This window comes from Lepidochelys olivacea (genome assembly GCF_965140295.1).
Source record: "Lepidochelys olivacea isolate rLepOli2 genome assembly, chromosome: 2".
NCBI classification, from domain to species: Eukaryota; Metazoa; Chordata; order Testudines; family Cheloniidae; genus Lepidochelys; species Lepidochelys olivacea.
Genome location: NC_140412.1, coordinates 159415656 through 159435837, shown reverse-complemented (window position 1 = coordinate 159435837; position 20182 = coordinate 159415656). Strand labels below are relative to the sequence as shown.

Genomic DNA, 20182 nt, shown 5'->3' with positions numbered 1-20182 from the left:
CTTTGAGCTTTGGTGGTGGCATTTCTTGCAGAGCAGTGCTTGGGCTAAAGAATGCTTTCTACTGCATAATGTATTCCAATACTGTACAGTGAGCTTCTGTTCTGTGTGTTCTGTTGTTTCTTTGTCTCCTTCTCCTCTCTTCTCCTAAACTGCATTAATTTCAAAGAGCAATGTATTAACTTTTGTTCCTCAGAGGTCCTGATCCCAATAATAATCTCAACAATCTTTTCACAGACTTCAATAGACAATGGATCAGGTCCAGAGTTCAATGCAAGAGGAGAATACACCTCTTAGTGTTGGGTTGGATTCAGAGAGCAGGGTTTATATCAGTTCATGCAGGTGTACCCAGTTAATAGATATGTACTAACTGCTGGTCAAATTTATATTCATGACTACTATCTGTCTTGGGAGTGATAGGTCTTGGAATCATGTGGAAATTTTATTTTTATGTTTTTCTTACAATTCCATTCTCTAAATTAGCATTTCTGTTCCACAAATGCTTAAAAAGAACTTGTAAAGCTTGTAAATGAGTGTAAGCATAGATGATCTATACTAAAGAATTTCTGCTACTTAAATATAATAATACCTTTGAAGTTTATAGTATTGAAGTGTTGGCTTCTTCTTTTAACAATCCCTCCATAATCTTATTGTGCCATTAAGTTTGGTGAGTAAGTTGCATAAGCACACCACATCATTAAATCCCAATTCTAATAATTATGCAGATATTTGAGCAGCTTCTTAAATACTAAACAAATAAAATAATAATAATGAACTACCATATAAAGAGGGAGATTTCTGAAGGCACAAGGGTGCCTACCTGCTATTTGTACTTTTTTAAACTCTCCCCCAAATTCTTGGTTTTATGTTTATTATTCACATTAATACACCAAGGAATGCTTACAAAGTAAATATTTGCAATTAAGAAAAACAAGAAATTTACAAAGCTTCAGAAATAAACTTGCATCATTCTAAGCACTGAGGGACAAAACAAAGTTTCATCTTGACATGAAATGTCTGTGCTCCCAGTAAACTGTAATACATCTAACAAATGTTTCCTAACTGTAATATTAAATATATTTTTTTAACCCTCGGTGTGTTTGCCAAAGTAATCAGTATTTAATATGAACATATCTAGAATTTGAATCAAGTGAAAACTGCAGCATGGGTTAAAAATTAGGGGGGGGGAGAGAGAAGAGACTCATTTTTGCTACCTTAAAGCAGATAAATACGGAGCTTGCTACGTGTAAATCACACTCTTTCCCCGAAGTTGGTATTTTCTTGATCAAATCCATTTCTTTTAAGAGTGTAAATTTGTTTTAATATTTTCTGTCTTCTTAAGATAAGAACTGTGTCCTCACTATAGCTGGTATGTCCACCCTGGAGAAAAATGTCTTCCATGCATCCATGGAGACATTTCTGTTTATTTTGCTTTTTAAACAGGTCAAGGACATCAGAAACCAATTATGAATTTGCAATTAAAATTTCATAGCAAAGATGGGTAAAATATAGACTTGCATATATCACTTAAAACTCATGACAGGTGAAATTAGTCTAACAGCTCTTTGCGGCAGGGGCTATCTTTTTGTTTAGTTTATACTGTGTTTTAAAAAAATGGGGTCCTAGTTCATGGCTGGGACTCCTAGACACTACCAGAATACAAATAATGAGCAACAACAACAAGGATGTAAATTGTAATTGATCACTTTTTTCTTTACAACTATCATTCTAACTTTGACTGCTTCACCTCCACAGTAGGCAGAAGTCTTCAAAACAGAAACTTCAATACTTCCTATAAATCACCAACTTTGTAAAACCGCTAAAATCTTATAGCCCTAACTGAAGCTGAAAGTCCCCTGTCTGACATGCTGTACATAATATTGTATATCAGAGAGAGGGGAAGTTTTCTACTTTGGCCATGAAGTGAGAGTGAATTTCCAAGGTAGTAGCTAAAAGTAGTTTTTGCAAAGAGCAGAAGAAGATATTTTGCTGACTACTATCTAGAAGTTCGAAGGACAGAATGAGTGCATTCCATGTGGTCACATTTGATTTTGGTTATTAACCTCTCACTGAAATTAGGGACCCATACTAGAAACCTTTGTTTCTAGTTTGGCCAATCCAGGATGTAAATTCTCAGCCAGGTAGCAGGCTAAAAAACCTGAAGGTAGCTTTTTTGTTTGGCTTTGGCATTTACTGTGTAACTCTAATTCTTTTATATTAAAATATGAAAGTTGGGGATTAGATGGCTCAAGATATACAGCCATTCATTCACCTCTAAATCAAATTAAAATCCAATCCAGGCTAGCCCTGAACAAAAACTGACACAGTCTGACAGCTGTTCCATGTCCTACATGAATTAAACTTGTGATTTCAGCCTTTTTTCTAAAGCACAAGCATCAGCAGTACAAATGACATCCTTGATGGGCAATCTCAGAAGAAGCTACAGTTTGACTGGTCTTGGAGAGTAACTACCTTTTCCCTCCTCGGTCTGGCCATTGCAGGGTAGGCTTGAAGAGCTGTGCTTAGACTGAAGTGATGGAAGGTGGCAGGAAGGTTATTAACATATCAACTATTTTTGAAAGAAAGCACACCGAGACAAAGAAATGGTGTAAATTGAATTTGAACTAAAAACTGTTGATTAGGGGACAGAATTAGTTCAGCAATAGCCCAAAATCTACTTAAAACAGAAGTCACTGTCTATATATAGACCATCAGAAATATGCTTTGATGGGACAATGTTGCCAATTTATCTGGATGTGCACCTGGCAACTTACTTAGCATGGCAGTGAGCTATGAACGTGGCACAAAAGCACGACAGCAGCAACATCAACTCACTGACTAACTTAATTATAGTCATTGTCATCATCACCACTAGATACTGAGACCTGGGGATTTATAGGATTTGAAATCTGCCACCTAAAACTGATTCCCTGTTCCAAGGTTCTTCCCCTGTGGAAGATTCTACACATAAAAGGGATAAAAGAATCTGTAAAAAATGGAGATTTGGTTTTTGAGTTTTAAATGTTTTAGCTGTTATAGAAAGAAATTAGTGTACTTAATACTGTTAATAATCATTTTGTGGTGTACTAGAAATTAAACTATGCCGTTGGTAACAAAACCTCAAAATTTACATCTCTGTTAAAGTTGTGGCAGTACAAAAGCAATAAATAAGGTCACCTAAAAATCAGTTTCCTAAAAATCCTATTCAGTCCTCACAACAGACATATGCTGGCAGAATTAGGGTGGGGGCCAAATTAAAGCACCTCTTTAAAGTGGATTCTCTTTCCCAGGCTTTACACCAGCAACCCATTATTACAAAGAGACTAAGGCCCTGATCCTGCAATTGGATCAACACAGGCAGAGAACCCTAGACTCACGTGGAGCCCTTGTTAAATGGATGGGGCTCTGTGTGAGTGTAAGGGCCCACCCTGTGCAAATTCATCGCAAAACACACTATAGGTGACAATAGATATGGTATGCAATACAGTTATATGAGGGAAGGGAACTCTTCCAGATAGCATGATCCAGTGGATAAGGCACTGGACTGTGAATTAAGAGACCTGTGTCTAATTCCCAGCTCAGCCAGAGTGTAGCCCTGAACAAGTCACTTAGTCTACCCTGTATTTCACTTCCCCATCTGTAAGGGTGAAGGTATACTACGGTACTTCCTACCTTACAGGGGTGCTATAAGGATAAAATCCATAAATGGCTGTGTGACACTCAGATTCTGCAACGATGAGCTATACAAGTACCTTGATATAGTCCAAAGAAATCAGTCCAGTCCTAGTTTGCAAATGTCTTAAATACAAAAATTATAAATCCATGTTTGACTAACCAGAAGGCTCACCATTGTTTGTGCCTTCCCTACCACCAAACAAGCATTAGGAGGAGAGCGTCTTCCTAGTTTTTGTTGGACCCTTAATGTTACTGTAACATATTTTAATTTAATAGGCTTTAGCAGGACAAATGAAAAAGGGTAAAACTTGAGTAAAGGATACCCATTTCATGTGGACATAACAGGCTGCAGCCCAATATGGTGCTCTTCTGTATTATGGGGATGCATACATAGGCATTAATGTCACCATTTAGAAATCGGAGTTGCCATGGACACCAAAATGAAGAGGTCACTGAAGACATACAGGAAAAAGAACTGGATATTGAAGAAAAAGGGAGCAAACCAATTAACTTGTTTTTCAAAATAAACCAAATTTAATTTGTTGTTAGTATTTAAAAATATATAGAGAACAAACTGTTCTTAAAAAAAGGCAACAAACCAAAAGCTTGTTTTAAGGAATATACAACCCCTTTGTATGACTATTTACTCACAATGGCATCTATCTGTTCCAGGATCTTCATGAACTGCTCAGCAGTTCCTTTTATCCTCTTGTCCAGGTGGTTAAGAGCTTCAGCTTGAAGATCTTTTGCTAGAAAGCCCTGTATGAAAAGAAAAACAATTACTTTATATTCCAAAGAACATACATGCTGCTATTTAAATATGAATTAAATAAATTCTGGTGCAAAAATTTTCATTTAGATGTTTGAATGATTTTATCATTAGAGGAATAAAAGCTTTCAATTTAAGAAGAGTGACCCTTTTTAAAATAAAAGGGAAAGTAGAAGGCCCAAAATGCAGGCTACCTTTCATTCTCCCTTATACCCCTTTCAAATATTAATGTTGTTCTATATATGTCCTCCCAAATAAACAACCCACATCAAAACAAGTGAATCAATATAATGACCCTAAACTTTAACAACAGCATAGCTACCATAGCTTTCATGAAGCAGTGGTCTGGCCAAATATTAGTTTGGATATTAAGTTTGTCCCCGTGCAGTGCAGGAAGCCACATGATTTCCAGAATTGTTGACAGAAATCATGCAACTAAATCCACACACCACTTTGTTCTCATTATTTTGCCAACTTTTGCCCAGAGTACATGAATAGGGCCCTATCAAATTTAATGGGTTTTAAAATTGGTCAATTTCACATTTTCAGCTGTTTACATCTGAAATTTCACAGTGTTGTAACTATGGAGGTCCCAACCCAGCAGTGGGAGGCACTCAGAAGCGGGCCTGATCTCCCCCACCCCCTACGCTGCCATGCAAGAGAAGGACAAGTCCTGTCCCTCAGCCCACTGCAAGTCCACAGCTCAGCCCACTGCCAGTCTGGGGTTCCGTCCGCTGGCTCCTGCCAGCCAGGGTCCCGGCTGCCAGCCCCGCTCAGCCAGCTGCCTGTCTGGGATCCCGGCCCTGTCCATATAGAGTGGGTACCTACCTTCTCCCTGGTTCTAGTCCATTCTCTTCCTCTCTCTCTGCACTGAGCTGAGGGTGGGAGTGCACTGAGCACAGGGCTGGGGATGAAGGAGCAGGCTGGGGGTTGGGGTGTAGGGTCTGGCTGGAGCTAGAATGAGGGAGGGGGCTCAGGGTTGGGGCAGGAGGTTTGGGGGTGGAGCACTTACCTGGGCAGCTCCCATTTAGTGCGAGGGGTGCAGGTGGGAATGTGTGTGTGTGGGCGGGTGGGGTGCAGGAGCTCCCATTTGGTGCTCAGGGTGGGGGTGGAAATGTGGGGGTGAAAGAGAGTCAGGACATGGGGTGTGGGGGGACTGGGTATGTGTGGGGGGGTGCAGGAGTCAGGGCAGAGGGCATGTGAGGGGGTGCAGGAGTCAGAGAAAGGGGTGTGGGGGTGCTGGAGTCAGGGTTGGGGTCATGGGGAGATGCAGAGGTCAGGGCAGAGGGCTGGGTGTGTGGGGGGAGGTGCAAAGGTCAGGGCAGAGGGCTGGGGGTGCTCTCAGCTCCTTGCCCCGAGCGGCTCATGGCAGGGGGCAGGAGGGAATATGCCCTGATTCCACCCCCCTTCCCCACGGCCCCACCCCCACCTCTTCTCCGCCTCCTCCCCGGAGCAGCAAGCGCGCTACGGCTCTGCTTCTCCCCTTCCCGCGCAAGGGCCATCAGGTGATCGGTGGCAGGGAGGGAGAGGAGGAGGGGCAGGAACCCAGCACGCTGGGGGAAGAGGCGGGGGAGGGGGGAGCTTGCTTGCTCTGCAGCAGCAACCGTCAGGACCAAGCTTCTTCACCGTGCCATAGGTTGCCGACCCCTGTCCTAGCACAATAGACCCCCAAACTCAGTCAGGGTTTGTAGGACTTGTACAATAAAAATAACCTGATGCCACTACTTAAAAAAATTGCAATTAATTAATTTCAACAAAATTAAGACCACTTAATAACCACTTTTCTTAAAATCCTGAAAAATCTGAACAGCAGACTTTCTGGTTTCTATGCCAGTGACATCACAAGCAACTTAAACAGATGTCAGAAAGAATCAATCATTTCTGCACCTATATTTTCATTCCCTCTCTTTTTGGTACTTGTGATGTCACTCAGTGGCAAAGGAATCAGAAAAACTGCTTTGAATGGAAAACATTACAGAAGAGCTAAGTATTATTATTGCTCATATATCTCTGGATCTAAAGGACATAATTTGTTTAATATACAGTACTAATTACTTTTTCCAACAATAGCTACATATTTTCCCCTCTTTTGGGAACACAGAAATAAGTATAGCATTTAGAAAACTTCTACAGGTCACCTGTGAAGCTAAGAGGTGAAAAACCAAAACATCACTGGAAAGACAGAATACATTACATGGTAGTTGTTTCTGAAGTAGGGAGAGTATACTATACAAATATATGAGACGCAAGGACAAGAAAATAATTTACCTTTTGGATGCCTGTGAACTCTTTATTAACTTCCTCCAATTTGTTAGCAATTTGGTCCACTGACTTCTCCAAATCTTTTAATTTTTTTAATTCCACCTCTTCCTCTGGACTATTCTGCATAGTTTTAAAAAAATGACAAAATAAAATATTTACCTTGAAATCAATCAGGTCACAAACCTATCTGAGTAAAATGATAATGGGATAACATTTAACGTAAAAACTAACGCTTTCAACATCTCTTATTGTCATATGTCCAGCATCATCAACTTGCCAACTTTGAGTAGTCAATCAAATAAACTCAGTTTATAATGCTCAATTATGAATATACTCACTACTGCAATGGATATATTGCACATAAATACAGTAAGAGACTAATTTGAAGGGAAAGACCAACCAAGGATCAAAGAATTTATAGTTTTTACTAATATTAATGCCTCATGATAAAGCTTAACTTCCTTACTATCAACAATTTTCCTGCCCGCTGCTGGTGACAACAACAAAGCCAGGTGCCACTTCATTGTTAGGGATATGATTTTGTCATGGTAAAATTATGCATAATTCATAGCACAGACATGGTGCATCCATGTGAATGGTGCAGCCACGCATTACCAGTTCATTAGTTCGCTTTGTTCTAGTCCTCTTTGAAACATGGCTAGGTTAAAGCAAATTAACAAATGATTAATGAGCAACTGCTAATCAATGCAAACTAACAGGTTGTTAAAATGCAGCATCAGGGATCATATAAATGGAAAAATTAATGGGTTCTATGACAGTGGTGACCACTGTGACATAATCATATCCCTATTCACTCTAAATGTGTGACAGCAGAGTCAATACCAACAGCTAGTTTTCTGCACAAAGGCTCTGAACAATAAGGGCAGAAAAGAGCAGAAATCCAGAAGAGGAATGTTGGTAGAATGACAAATTAGGCAGGGGCTCACCATATGATTAGGGCCCTACCAAATTCACGGCCATGAAAAACGCATCACAGACGGTGAAATCTGGTCTCCCCCCGTGAAATCTGGCCTTTTGGGTGCTTTCACCCTATACTATACAGATTGCACAGAGGAGACCAGCGTTTCTCAAATTGGGGGTCCTGACCCAAAAGGGAGTTGCGGGGGATTGCAAGGTTATTTTAGGGGGCCAAGGCATTGCCACCTTTACTTCTGCACTGCCTTCAGAGCTGGACAGCCAGAGAGCGGGGGCTGTCGGCCGGGCGCACAACTCTGAAGGCAGCGCAGAAGTAAGGGTGGCAATACCATACCCCCCTTACTTCTGCGCTGCTGCTTTCAGAGCTGGGAGGCTAGAGAATGGCAGCTGTTGACTAAGGGCCCAGCTCTGCAGGCAGGAGAGCAGAAGTAAGGGTGGCAATACCAGACCATGCTCTGAAGGCAGTGCCACCACTAGCAGCAAAACAGAAGTAAGGGTAGTGGTACTGCAACCCCCCTTCAGAAACCTTGCAACCCCCGCCCCATCTCCTTTTTGGGTCAGGACCCCTACAATTATAGCACAGTGAGATTTCAGATTGAAATAGCTAAAATCATGAAATGTACTATTTTAAAAACCTTATGATCACGCAATTGACCAAAATGGACACTGCATTTGGTAGGGCCCTACATATGATGCAGCTTCAAAAAAATGCGCAGGGTGCATAGAGTTATGAGTTGTAGGACACGAGAATGAAGAAGCGTGTGTACCGCCAGATGCACACACAGAGTGCACACTGAAATACGTAAGTACACAGTACACTTGTCTTTCATTACACTGATACTCATTTTGAGCAGATTCACCATAAGCAGCAATTAAGCTCTTGAACAGGAATATCGACAGATATAAGGAAGAGACTTCACAAGGTGACATATACCCTTTTCCCAATCAGCATAACTTTACAACCATTTTTAACTCCAAGTGCTGATAATGGCTGTTCCATTTCCTTCAGGGACTTTCCTAGGGAAAAAGGAAACAATTATTCTTTTATGAATTACAAGCCATCTGAAAAACGAGAAGTAGTGCTTTTAACTTGGCTTTAGGGTATGAAGTCCAAAATGCTTTGTCGTTTCATAAATGACTATTTAACACTGTTCAGTAATTGCTTTTGAAATAAGCTACTCATTTTGAATAAAAAAATTCCAACATTTTAGTATGCTTTTTAAAGGAACTGAGTCAAATTGTGTACACTTCAAGCTGAATTAGATGAAAAGTACCATAGCAAATGAAGTAAGGAGAGAAAATATTTATTTTGCTTTCCAGGGATTTCCATTTATACTATCAAATTTACAAAATAAATATTCATTAAGCCTTTCGTTTTTTGCCAGTGGTTATTTTTCAGTATTTTGGATGATCCATGTACCCACCCCTTCCCATGAGTCACACTGCTTCGTAGATGTGAAACTGGCTCACAGCTGATGGACTTGGCAAAGAGACTGAAAGCAGCAGGAACAATTCTCAGGTTTCATTTTATACTAGTAAGTATGAAACTGACTTTAACACTGATTTCCTGGTAAAAGCCTACTCAAATAAAATCCAGAAGTCTTATAATTAATTATGCTTCCATCCCATCTCATCCATTCACCTAATATGTCAAAACAGTATATTATTCATGGCCATTTCTAGGACTGACAAGAGAATTAAAAGTTATATGATTAATATAATGAACAGTGAAGAGATAGGTAACTTAATCCCCATCTGAATTAAAATTGGCATTTAATGTTGAATCTAGGATACCTGAGAAAAACATTTTTAAATATTAGCTACCTTTGCATATCAGTTTCTGAAAAAGAACTGGAACCCCAGTGACTTGTTCAATAAGCAGAGCCATGTCTTGAAGTGTTGGTTCACTGTCTTCCTGATGAGAAGAAATCTGAACAGTGTGTTTTTCATTACCTGAAAAAAAGACAACCCACAATTAAGTTTAACCTTAATTATAAAATATGAGGCTGAATGAGTCTAATATTTAATTTTAATAATCTTGAAAGGCAACTTTCATTGGAACCACAAATACCTGTCTACAGCCTTAACTTCATGAAGTTTTGTATCTGAATTTTCTCCATTTTTTTTAAATGATCATAGGCTGTGCAAGTGAGGAGCCCTGTTCCTGCTAACAGGAGGAGGTCCACAGGATGGGGAGGGACAATGTACCTTTGTTCTACAGGTCAAAAGTCTCCAGCTAAATATTTTTCCCAGCCACCATCCCACAGAAGAGAGCCTTGATAGTTCAGACTTCCTAACGTCATACCCATCAGAACTTCAGTAGTCTTTAGAATCATGGCTACTGTTCTTCAGATGTTAGGAAGGGCACAGGAATATAGCTCCTTTTCAGCAGGCTTTGTAATGTCCAGAAACCTGTTGGGTCTCTTACGGTCTACAAAAAGGGGAGGAAATGTTGATAACAGGCTTGGGGAATCAGTAAAACAAAGAAGAACCTATTTACTCCTTTTACTGCTCCCTAGCCCTCATGCATGGGGAGCAATCACCTCCTTCCCCACTTCCCCTGGCTGCTCCACCTAGAAGAGGAAATGAAGATTCCCTCCTTTACTCTCCCAGACACACTCCTTCCCCTTGAACCTGAGCAGCATATTCAGCACCTGTGAAAAACTGCAAACCTCATCCATATAAGGTCCATTGAGGTTTACCCAAGTCCACCCCTGCAATGCTGTGAAGACATATCAAGCCCCACTCAAAATCTTAGAAGGCTCCAATGAGCTTACATAGGCTCCTTAGCCAATCCCAAAATAGGGGACTAAAAGTCAGCTAAGGCTCAGAAAGTTTTAGGGTATCTCTGGCTCTCTCAGAGGGCTCATCTCTTGCAAACCTCAGCAAATCCTCAGGAAGGAGGAACATGCCCCCTAATCTCTCCTCTTCCATACTTGCTGCTTTCTCCAACCCTCCACCCTCATGGATCTAGATTCTAAGGTCTGCAGAACAAAACTCCCTGCCCATCGGTGTCAGGAGGTTCACAGGGAGTGAACATCGGTTAAAACAGGGGCCTGGGAGAAAATCAGGATGGGCATTTCCTCCCTTTTTATGGGCTTCTACAGATCTATAGAAAGAGAGGAACCATCTCCACAATTAACTTCATTAGGTAAAACTTTTTGTTTAGATCTACCTCTGCAAGGAAGAGTGCTAAAGATTTGCTTTTTTATTTTAAAAGAAAAGTGGTCTCTTCAGCAGTTATTTACTCGCAAACCCCAGCAACATTCTCAAAATAAAAAGTTGGTAACTTTTGAAATTTGACTTTAACCCACAAAATTGGGTTGTGGTGTCAGCTAGGGAATCCAGTAAAATAAGTTCTATTTCTCGCCTTCTTTGCCAATTATTTGCTAAAAAGTAGTAAAAAAGATAGCCTAAAAATACAGGTGTTCAAAAAGTCTATCAAATTAAGGAATCTTTTTTCCAGGTAATTTCAAATTTAGTCAAAAAAGTCTAGCTTGGTTCCAGATCTGACTTGTTTTAGGCCAAAATTACCTTTGTGGGTGTTAGGGGCAATGGCTAAATTTTGGCTTACAATGGAAATGCAGTCAAGACCTTAGCAACTATCATCACTCCATACCATATTGGGCAGCAAATTGGTTAAATGGCTATAATCATAAATTCACTGTGAATGGGAGTAGGCTGCAGTGGAGAGAAGTGACTAGGTGAAATACCACCTGGGTTAAAACTGGGGCTATTGCTTGTCCATTTGTTTACTAATTACCTAAAGTACAGCTGTCCCTGTAGAGTCGCAACATTTACTGATGATTCTCAAATTGTTCACACCTTAAATGGTAGTTATCTTAAAAAAAAAGATTCAAATACTAAGAAATTAGATCTAGGCAATGCCTCGTGGATTTTAAGATGGACAAATGCAAAGTGATGCATCAAGATGGAAAAATCAAAAGATAATTTATACATTGTGTTGTATACCTCTTTTCTACTTTATCCCATCAGTTTCTATGCCCGTCCTATGCCCTTGTGTGTGCACACACCTTCATACATACCTTCTGTCACTCCCTCACATTAACTTTTACCAGGCACCTAACAACCAGAGGACTAAACCTGATAGTCATAGTTAAGGCTACAATTTAGTCATGGGTATTTTTAGTAAAAGTCATGGAAAGGCACGGGCAATAAACAAAAATTCATTGCCAGTGACCTGTCCATGACTTATACCATAAACATTCCTGACTAAATCTTAACAGAGGGAGGGGAGGCACTGCTGAGTGGGGTGTTCCAGAGGGCCTGCTGCTCAAGGGGGGGCGTCCTGGGGTCAGTGGCACAAGCTGCCAAGGGCTGCCGAGAAGTAGCTGCTCTGGCCACCCCCCTGCTGATGCTCCGGCCACCCCCGGGACCACTGCCAGGGGCCGCCGAGCAGTGGCTGCTCCGGCCACCCCCGGGACCACTGCTCAGGTGGTCCCTGGGGCCATCTGCATCAGCTGCTGCTTGGGTGGTCCCCGGGGCCGCCTGAGTAGCCGCCAGTGTGGCTGTCCCCAGGGCCACTCCAACAGCAGCCGATGTGGCTATCCCTGGGGCCACCCTCTGAGCAGCCACACTGGCCGCTGCAGAAGTCACAGAGGTCATGGAAAGTCACAGAAACCGTGACTTCTGCGACCTCTGTGAAAGACACAGACCTTAGTCATAGTCCACTGTGAAGTATGAGGGAGACACAATTATCCAGGGTAAAGCCCAAGTAAGAAGCCAACTCTTTACTTCCCAGCTGCTGGGAAAAGGAAGAGTGCTTGTCTGGACTTCCTTCCTGGTGGCTCTGTCTTTTATATCAATCTCTGTTTTCTTGTTTCACTCCTGCACCTCCTGGCTGCTGGGAGGGTAGGAAGTCTCTGTTTTTGGCACCATTTCCTGTGTGTGCAGGTGATGAAGACCCCCTTGGTGCGCTGGAGTTGGTCCTCGCTGGTACCAAAGTTGGAGACCTCCTGGACTATGATCAAAGGTATCTGATAGCGCTTAGCCATTGCATGGGGCTGTCCACCCTATGTCACCTGTCGTGTGCTCCAGGCGGTGAGGGCAGCTTTGCCTCTTGCTTTCCTTGAGCAGGTCCTGCAGGAGGTTGCTCCCCACTTGCCTCTCACCCCAGGCCCTCTGGAACTTGTCATCAGGCCCCTGCCCCACAAGCCTCCCAGGCCGCCCCAGACACGCAACCTAAGTTGTCTGAACACCAGCCAGCAAATCCACCTCTGAACCATGCCTAGGAAACATCTCCATGTGCTCATGCTTCATACTTTCACTTCCTTGCCCTCGTGTCCCACCCTAACACCAAATGGCGGGACTTGTTGCTACCTAAGGAGGGCGAGGAACGCCAGTGAGGCAGTCTGTACACCATGCTGGTCCCATGGCCTACTGGGGATATCAACTGGTGGCTCCTTCATGAAGCCATAAACACAGGTGTGTACCTGGCACAGTTCACAAACTCCCTTGACACCTGTCCTTTCTGTGGCAAGATGGAGACCTTGGCGCACACCCATATGGAGTGTGTCAGGTTACAGCTGCTCTTCCAGCTCCTCCAGAATCTCTTACTGAGGCTCTGGCTGCATTTTTCCCCATACCTCCTGATCTTTGCACACCACATCTGTGGCCCCACAAACTCGCAGGACCTCCTTATCAATCTCCTGCTGGCGACCAGGTGAAGGAAGCTGGACAAGGGGGGTGCTCTGCAACTGTGGGACCTATTTCCGTTCACTTGTACAGTTCCACCTCTGACCAGAGTTCCTGTGGGTGGTATCCACTGACTCTCTGGATGCCTTGGAGCAGTGAGTACTGTGGGGGGATCTCTGCTCTGTGTCCCCTTCTGGTTACCTGATTTTTTTCCCTACAACCTTCACTCCCATCCTTGTTTTTTCCATTTGTTTTCTCCAGTATTCAGTTGTGGCCGTGTCCACTGGTCCCTCCCCTCAGATGAGGGGGAGAGCCTTTAGCTAAGGTCAGGCTTAGGCCCACCATCATCCCCTCTCTTCCCCCCCAATTCCACAATACGTACACACCTTCCAATTTCTGCAACAAATGTGGCAGTGATTCTGTAGCTAACAGCCTTCTTTACTAAAGAACCCCGATTTATCTCCAGATCATGTCCACCCTGTGCACTGAAGGAGGCACGGGTCAAGTAGAGAAAAAACAGTATGTGATAATGTAATTAAAGACTATCAAAATGCATACTTACAAGGCAACAAAATAAGGCAATCTTAATTCTGACATTCCTTACTTTTGAGTGCTTTACCTCGCAACCTTAATAAGGTTCCATTTAACCCAGTTTTTGTGAGTGTAATTAAAATGAAATTGGCCATATCCTGCACAATCAATTTCTTGTGATTGCAGTGGTCAGAGACATTGGCTGACCTCTGGTTGTTTTCAGTGTAGTGTAATTTTTGAAAGCAAGGGCATTGTGCAGTTACGAATTGCTCCTCTATATTACAGGTAAGAACAATTTAAAGGGCTACTATAAATTTCTTAAAATAATGACAACAATGGTGAAGCAAATAAGAGCCAACCAAACATGGATTAGACAGCAATATTCATACCCTGGAAGAGATGTATGTTAAAGTTCCTACTGGAAAGTTTCTTGTATCTTCCTCTGAAATAGCTGGTATTGGCCACTGTCAAGAGACAATATACTGGACTAACTTGACCATGGCTGTGATCCAGCCTGGCAATTTCTATATTTCTCCATGATCAGGGAATTGCTTGAATTTCCCGTATGTTAAACACAATTTTAAGACCTAGAGTAGCAGAGGACTGTGGTCAAGGCTCATCCAGACTTGACTGGCAAGAGTCCCCAAAAAGCCACATCCAGTTACCTGGGATTGGGAGAAGTAGATCAAGGGTTTTAGCCCATGGGAACAAAGAGACACTTATGCTGCTAATAGCCAGGGCATCAGCAATACAGGGAGAGGCTCAACTGGAGCCTCTGTGTCTCACCCACCACACACAATAATGTCAGTAGATCGTATTTTACAACTTGGCCTCTGCACATTATTTTCCGTCTACTGATTAGCTGTTTATTCCAATCATCTCTGCCCAACTTCCTCAAAGTCCCTGCTGACAAATTCACTCTCCATGCTCTTCTCCATCCTTCTGCGCCTCATCTCATCTCCCCTCCTGCTCTCTCATAGTCACACTTTTCCTACTAACTCACTCGTTAACTCTTTAATACCGTTTTCTTGCCATTCTCTATTCCATAATAAAAAACATGTAATTAACAAGATCTGTTGATCATTACTTTGATCAGTAGGGATATTACATTCAACTTGGAGCCTTTTGCTTTGACTGCCTGCCTTCAAACATGCTAATGTTACAGGGAAACCTGCCCACCCAGGAAAAAAGGAGAAATAAAAAACAACTCACAATTAGTTTCCATATACAGTTTGAGATACGTTTTTTTCCAGGCCTTGTGCATGTAGGCTGGAATTTGTTCCCCTTAGCCTGCGAGTTCTCTCCCCTTTCCTCAGGTGTTTTATGATAATGACTCTTAGCACTCAAGCGTCTGTTTACAGCTTCTAAGCTAATTTCAGGTTCTGAAATTGTTCCTGCCTTTTGTTCTGCTGTTTGATTAGTTCAGGCTACTTTATTATCTACATAGCAGTGGCTAGGACTAAGTGAAGTCTATCTTCAATTGTAGATGTTGTGAAAGATTTTTATCTGTTAACCCAAAAAACAACTTGTCTCTGATATTTTCAAGTTTTGCAGTTTCAGAGCTCTTATGAAATATTCAACATTTTCCCTTGGTTTTTGAATTCTCAGGTGGAAACATGCTCTTCCATAAACTACATTTCTTTGAGGTACAACGTATACATCAGACATAGCCAGAACCCTCTCACACTCATCTTTGTGACGGTCTTCAGTAAAGTCAAAGGATTTAAAGATATGTTCTGCCTGCTTCCCCATCGCACAGATTAAAGAAGCTAACTGAATAGCTCTAGTTTCTTGGTGGAGGTCTGCAGCAATCTGAAATCCTGTAAAATGCTGCTTCCAGACTGTTCATTGTGAAGGCCTGTCAAAGCAGAAGCTCTGTGAGGCATTGAAGAGAGCCATACTGATGAGATCCTGCAACCTTTGTTGCTTTGTTCCTGCTCTCCGAAATCTTTGTTGCTTTATTCCTTCTGTTTGTTCTCTTCTGGCACTAGTTTACTTCTGACATCTGCCATGTACTTATACATGGTAGGTTGCAAGGCTGCTACTAGAAGGTCAGGCTTCTGTATCAGATATATATTGACTAGAGAGCTTACTTCTCAGAAATACACACCAGATATGTTCACTATAAGATCCTTTAATACTCCTCGTGGCTGACTAGTATAATATGGTTCACCATTCCGTTACAATGCTAAATCAGAATTTGTGCCTTATTACTCTGGGCAGTAAACAAAGAGAGAGTCAATCCTGCCCTAGACAGATTATAATCCAGGATATTTAAAAACAAATAAAAGGCAGGGAGAGAAACACAACATTGCTATTGTCAGACACTTACACACACACCTACAACACTAGGATCGGGGCCCTACTTTGTAAACATGAGGTAAAGTCAACAAGAATGAAACTGCAGCAAAAAGCTCCTGTCAATAGATTAAATATCTAGATCACTGCACAATTGTACTACAATGATGAACTACTATATCCTTTTTGTCAGGAGGAACATCAGCCTTCTTGGAAGTTTATGAGTTTTTCTCGTCCGATTTCTTGTTCTACCATAAATCAAGTACTGTTTACCTGTGTAGGTATTTCACAGTATAGGTAATAATAATATAGCACTTTTCATCAATAGCTCTTAAAAAAGCTTTACAAAGGATGATCAATATCTTTATCCTCATTTTACAGACAATGAAACGCAGGTAGATAGGTGAAGCAATATACTCAAATTCATCCAGGTAGTTGTTGCTGTATCCACAAGACCATATGGCCTCCCTGTATTTATTAAATACATCAAAACTGTTGACACATTTTCCAAAAAGATCTTGATTTTGTTTTTGTCAGTTGCCTAGGCATATATTCAGAAAAAAGAGCATTAACTCCCATGTTACCTATGTTGAGTTTAGTTTGATTGCACATGGGCAGAAGAGTCTGCAGGATCAGGTTATTAGTTTTGTTTCAGATCTTTATTACAGGGACTCTCTCTTCCTCCTTGAGTACAGAGCACCTAACACAACGAAACCACGATCCCAAATTTGGGCTTCTGCCACTGCGCTATTCAGATCAAGGCAAAGCAAAGAGGATTTTTTGCGGCTGGTTCAAAGCCCTTGTGGGGTTGCGGGATTTGTCGTTTCAGCGCTGCAAGAGCCACAGGCCGGGCACACGGGGTCGGACGCACGCAAGGGATACTCTGAGCCAGAGAGGGGCGCTGATCGCTGGGGGCGATGTGTCCCGAGGGACACGGGACCCGGCTGGGGGCCCACAGCTCCCGGCTCCAACCCGCGGGGAACGGACATCGCCGGCCCCGGGCCCTGAGAGCTGGGGAGGCCGCTGCGGCAGCGGGGCGCGAGCGCTCCCCTTCCCGGCCACGAAGGCGGGACTCGCCCCCCCATAGGACCCGAGCGGGCCGGGCCGGGCGAGGGGGGAGTGGCCGGGGCGGCTCCCCAGAGACACCGGCCCGCAGCCAGCGACGCCCAGGAAAGACCCGGCCTCTGAGCCCCGCGCTCCCCGGGCGCCTCTTACTGTAGGTGACGGTCACGGTCACCGGGCTCCCGGGCGACGCCATCTCCGCCAGGCCGCCGCCTTCCCAGGGAAGCGCCGCCACCAAGTGCTTCCGGGGCGCGCCGGAAACAGCGCTGCGGCGCAGGCGGGGAAACAGCAGAAGCCGCCGCTGGGGCCACCGGAAAGGAGTCCGCGCGCGCGGCCCCCCCCCGCCACCGCCACCACCACCACGGGCCCGCCTCCCTCGGGCAGCGGTGCGCTTCCGGGTCCGTCACCGCCCCCACCAGCACAGACAGCGCGGGGGGGCTTTGCAGGAGCCGGCCGAGGGCGGTCCTGGCTCTCCGGGGTGGAAATCGGGTCCTCCCCTCTTAGCGCTCAGCTCCTGATGCGTTGGGCCCCGCCTGACTCCGTTTCCGAGTGCGCGGGGCGCGCACGTACCCAGGCCGCCTCAGCTCCGCTTGCTGCTCGTCGGCTAATGGCCCCAGCAGGGAAGGGGGGGGGGGGATGCTCTAGCCCCGCGTTAGAGGCCCCAGGACTCCTGGAAGCGAGGCCTCAGTCCTTCAACAATTCTGGGGTGTTACTGTGCACATGGTGTCATCCTATCCACTTCAATGACACCACTCACGGGGTTAAATCTTCACAGGATTGGGGCCCCAGGGCTGATAGATCAGGCTGTAGTTAAAGTTCAGGGGGTGCTTGCCTGAGCTGTGGCCTACAAATGTTAAACTTTTGTTTTCTGCACTTTTTTAGAACTGGCATCCTAAGGTTGTTGCACTCTGTGAACAGAGACCCCTTTGGTACCTTCTCTAGTAGATCTTTTTGTATTTTATCAGTGCAGTGTACAGGAAACGTTCAAATAAGGTGAAGTTGTAACACTGATAATTTTTCTAATCTTCATTTACAGAGTTAATACCACTGTAATAATAAAATTGGAAAAATGTCCACAAAAAGTGTAAATCAATTTTATAAAAAAGTTCTGGAGACTCACATTTTAGGGAGGCTGAGATACACCTAACTAGGAGAGCAAAAGGGTACCCTATGCCAACCTAAAAATCAATGCAAAGAATTATGCATCTGCAAATCTGAAAATTGAATGAGAGCCACTATAAAATTTAAATGGCAGGAATATGTAATTGTACACTTCTTGCTTTTGTTCATTACTGCCCCGAGGAAACAGGCATGTTCATTATTAGGAGCATTTCCATTTACAGACAAGAAAAGCACTTCGGAGTATCTGCAGTATGAGTGCAAGTATGATTACACCAACAGTCAGTTTCATAGCAACTTGGGAAAAAATATGTTGACATTACTATTTTAGCACTTAAACTACAACAAATGGATAACTTTTTGAAAAACACCAAGGAACCTGATCTGTCAGCAGTCGTAGGAAATACCACACTAGATCTGACCAGCAATCCATCTAGTCCAATATCCTGTCTCCAAAAGCAGGCAGTAGCAGCAACTTAACAGGAAGGTACAAGAAACCCTGCAGTTGGCATTTATAAACATGTCCCCAGGAGGTTTCCTCCTAAGCCCCGTAGTCAGAAACTAGTTTATGCCCTGCACCTTGGAGGGGTTAAAAGCCCTCTATTTTTTTTAAAATTTACTGTTAAAAATCTAACCAGAGTTTTCTTTTTCCACTAAACTAGGGCAAGCAGGGAACGTTTCCCATACTGCTACTTACTTTAATGGGAAAGTGCTTTATAAATATAAGAAGGAAATGTTCATATTAAAATGCATTGTATGCAGTGTTGTAGCTGTGGTGGAACCAGAATATTAGAGAGAAGATGGGAAAAGATTTTTTATTGGACCAACTTCTTTTAGTGAGGGATACAAGCTAATGAATAGTCTCTCACCAACAGAAGTTGTTCCAATAAAAAATTATCTCCCCTCCCTGTCTCCATAATAAATATGGAAATTAATACAGCTGGTCAACAATGGAACAAAAATTCTGTTGAAATTGTTTTTCCATCAAAATGTTGGATGGAAATGTTGGTTGCTTTTATATTTTTAGGTCAACTCTAGTAATTAACTTAAAAGATAGAAAGCCTGGGATTCCAATTACTAAGATGTCTCAAACAGAAGTTTGCCTTGCTCACTGTAAAAAAATTATTCTTGGGTATTTAGCTAAAAATCGTATACAATTTCAATTTAGTTTCTGATGGGTCCTCTAATGGAGGAGATGGGTTCTATGGCCTAATAGCTCTTTTCTTTCTCTAACTTATGACTTAAGTCTCAAAATATATTAGAAACAATCTCCAAACAGTTCCAAAGGGCAATATTCTAAGAAACTATTTGCTTCCCCTGCCCAGACGATACTGGATTCTCATGCACAGTAAACTGGAATTCGCCAACAACTAATGCAATGGGAATACAGATTTACAGTGATCCTAAAGAGATCTAATTTTTGTTGTCACTTCACAACCTGTGTAAAATATTTGATTCCACGCTGAATAGTTTAAAAATATCAATTCTGTAATACAATGTTTTATTTACATTCCTTTAGGTTAAATTAACAAAAGATGATTTACATAAAATGCTGTATACAAGTCCAAAACAATCTGATCTAAAATCCAGTTTCCATCTATGTTATTTTAAACAGATTTTGAAATCTGATCATTTAAAATTCTGCTTTATACTAGGTACAGTACTTAGCTATGTTCATCACCACTTCGATTTAGGAAGGGTATGTGTACTGCAACTAATTCTTTTCTTTGCCTTCAGAAAGAAAATGTCACATATGTGTAGAAAGAAAAGAAGAAAATGTCACATATGTGTAGACTATTCCAGGCAACATTTCTCTAATGTACAAGTTTACTAATGGAGGGCTCTCTGTTCCCAACCAGCTAACAGTTCTAAGGCTTA

At 42.6% G+C, this 20182-nt stretch overlaps 1 protein-coding gene across 4 annotated transcripts in view; it reads right to left on the bottom strand.

Moving 5' to 3' along the window:
- BAG1 (BAG cochaperone 1) overlaps positions 1-17460 on the bottom strand; it is a 32778-nt gene extending 15318 nt beyond the window's left edge. For 2 of the 4 annotated variants that reach the window (XM_084618783.1, XM_084618784.1), the window contains exons 1-5: positions 17339-17460; positions 9464-9592; positions 8574-8656; positions 6710-6823; positions 4324-4431 (exon numbers count right to left, since the gene is read on the bottom strand). In XM_084618783.1, the coding sequence (XP_084474909.1) occupies positions 4324-4431; positions 6710-6823; positions 8574-8656; positions 9464-9592; positions 17339-17381 (477 nt within the window). In that variant the 5' untranslated portion in view covers positions 17382-17460. Of the gene's footprint in view, positions 1-1345; positions 1429-3995; positions 4148-4323; positions 4432-6709; positions 6824-8573; positions 8657-9463; positions 9593-17338 lie in introns of those variants that run through there. The other 2 variants (XR_014710187.1, XR_014710186.1) reach the window with 2 other exon arrangements.
- Between the last annotated feature and the right edge of the window lie 2722 nt (positions 17461-20182).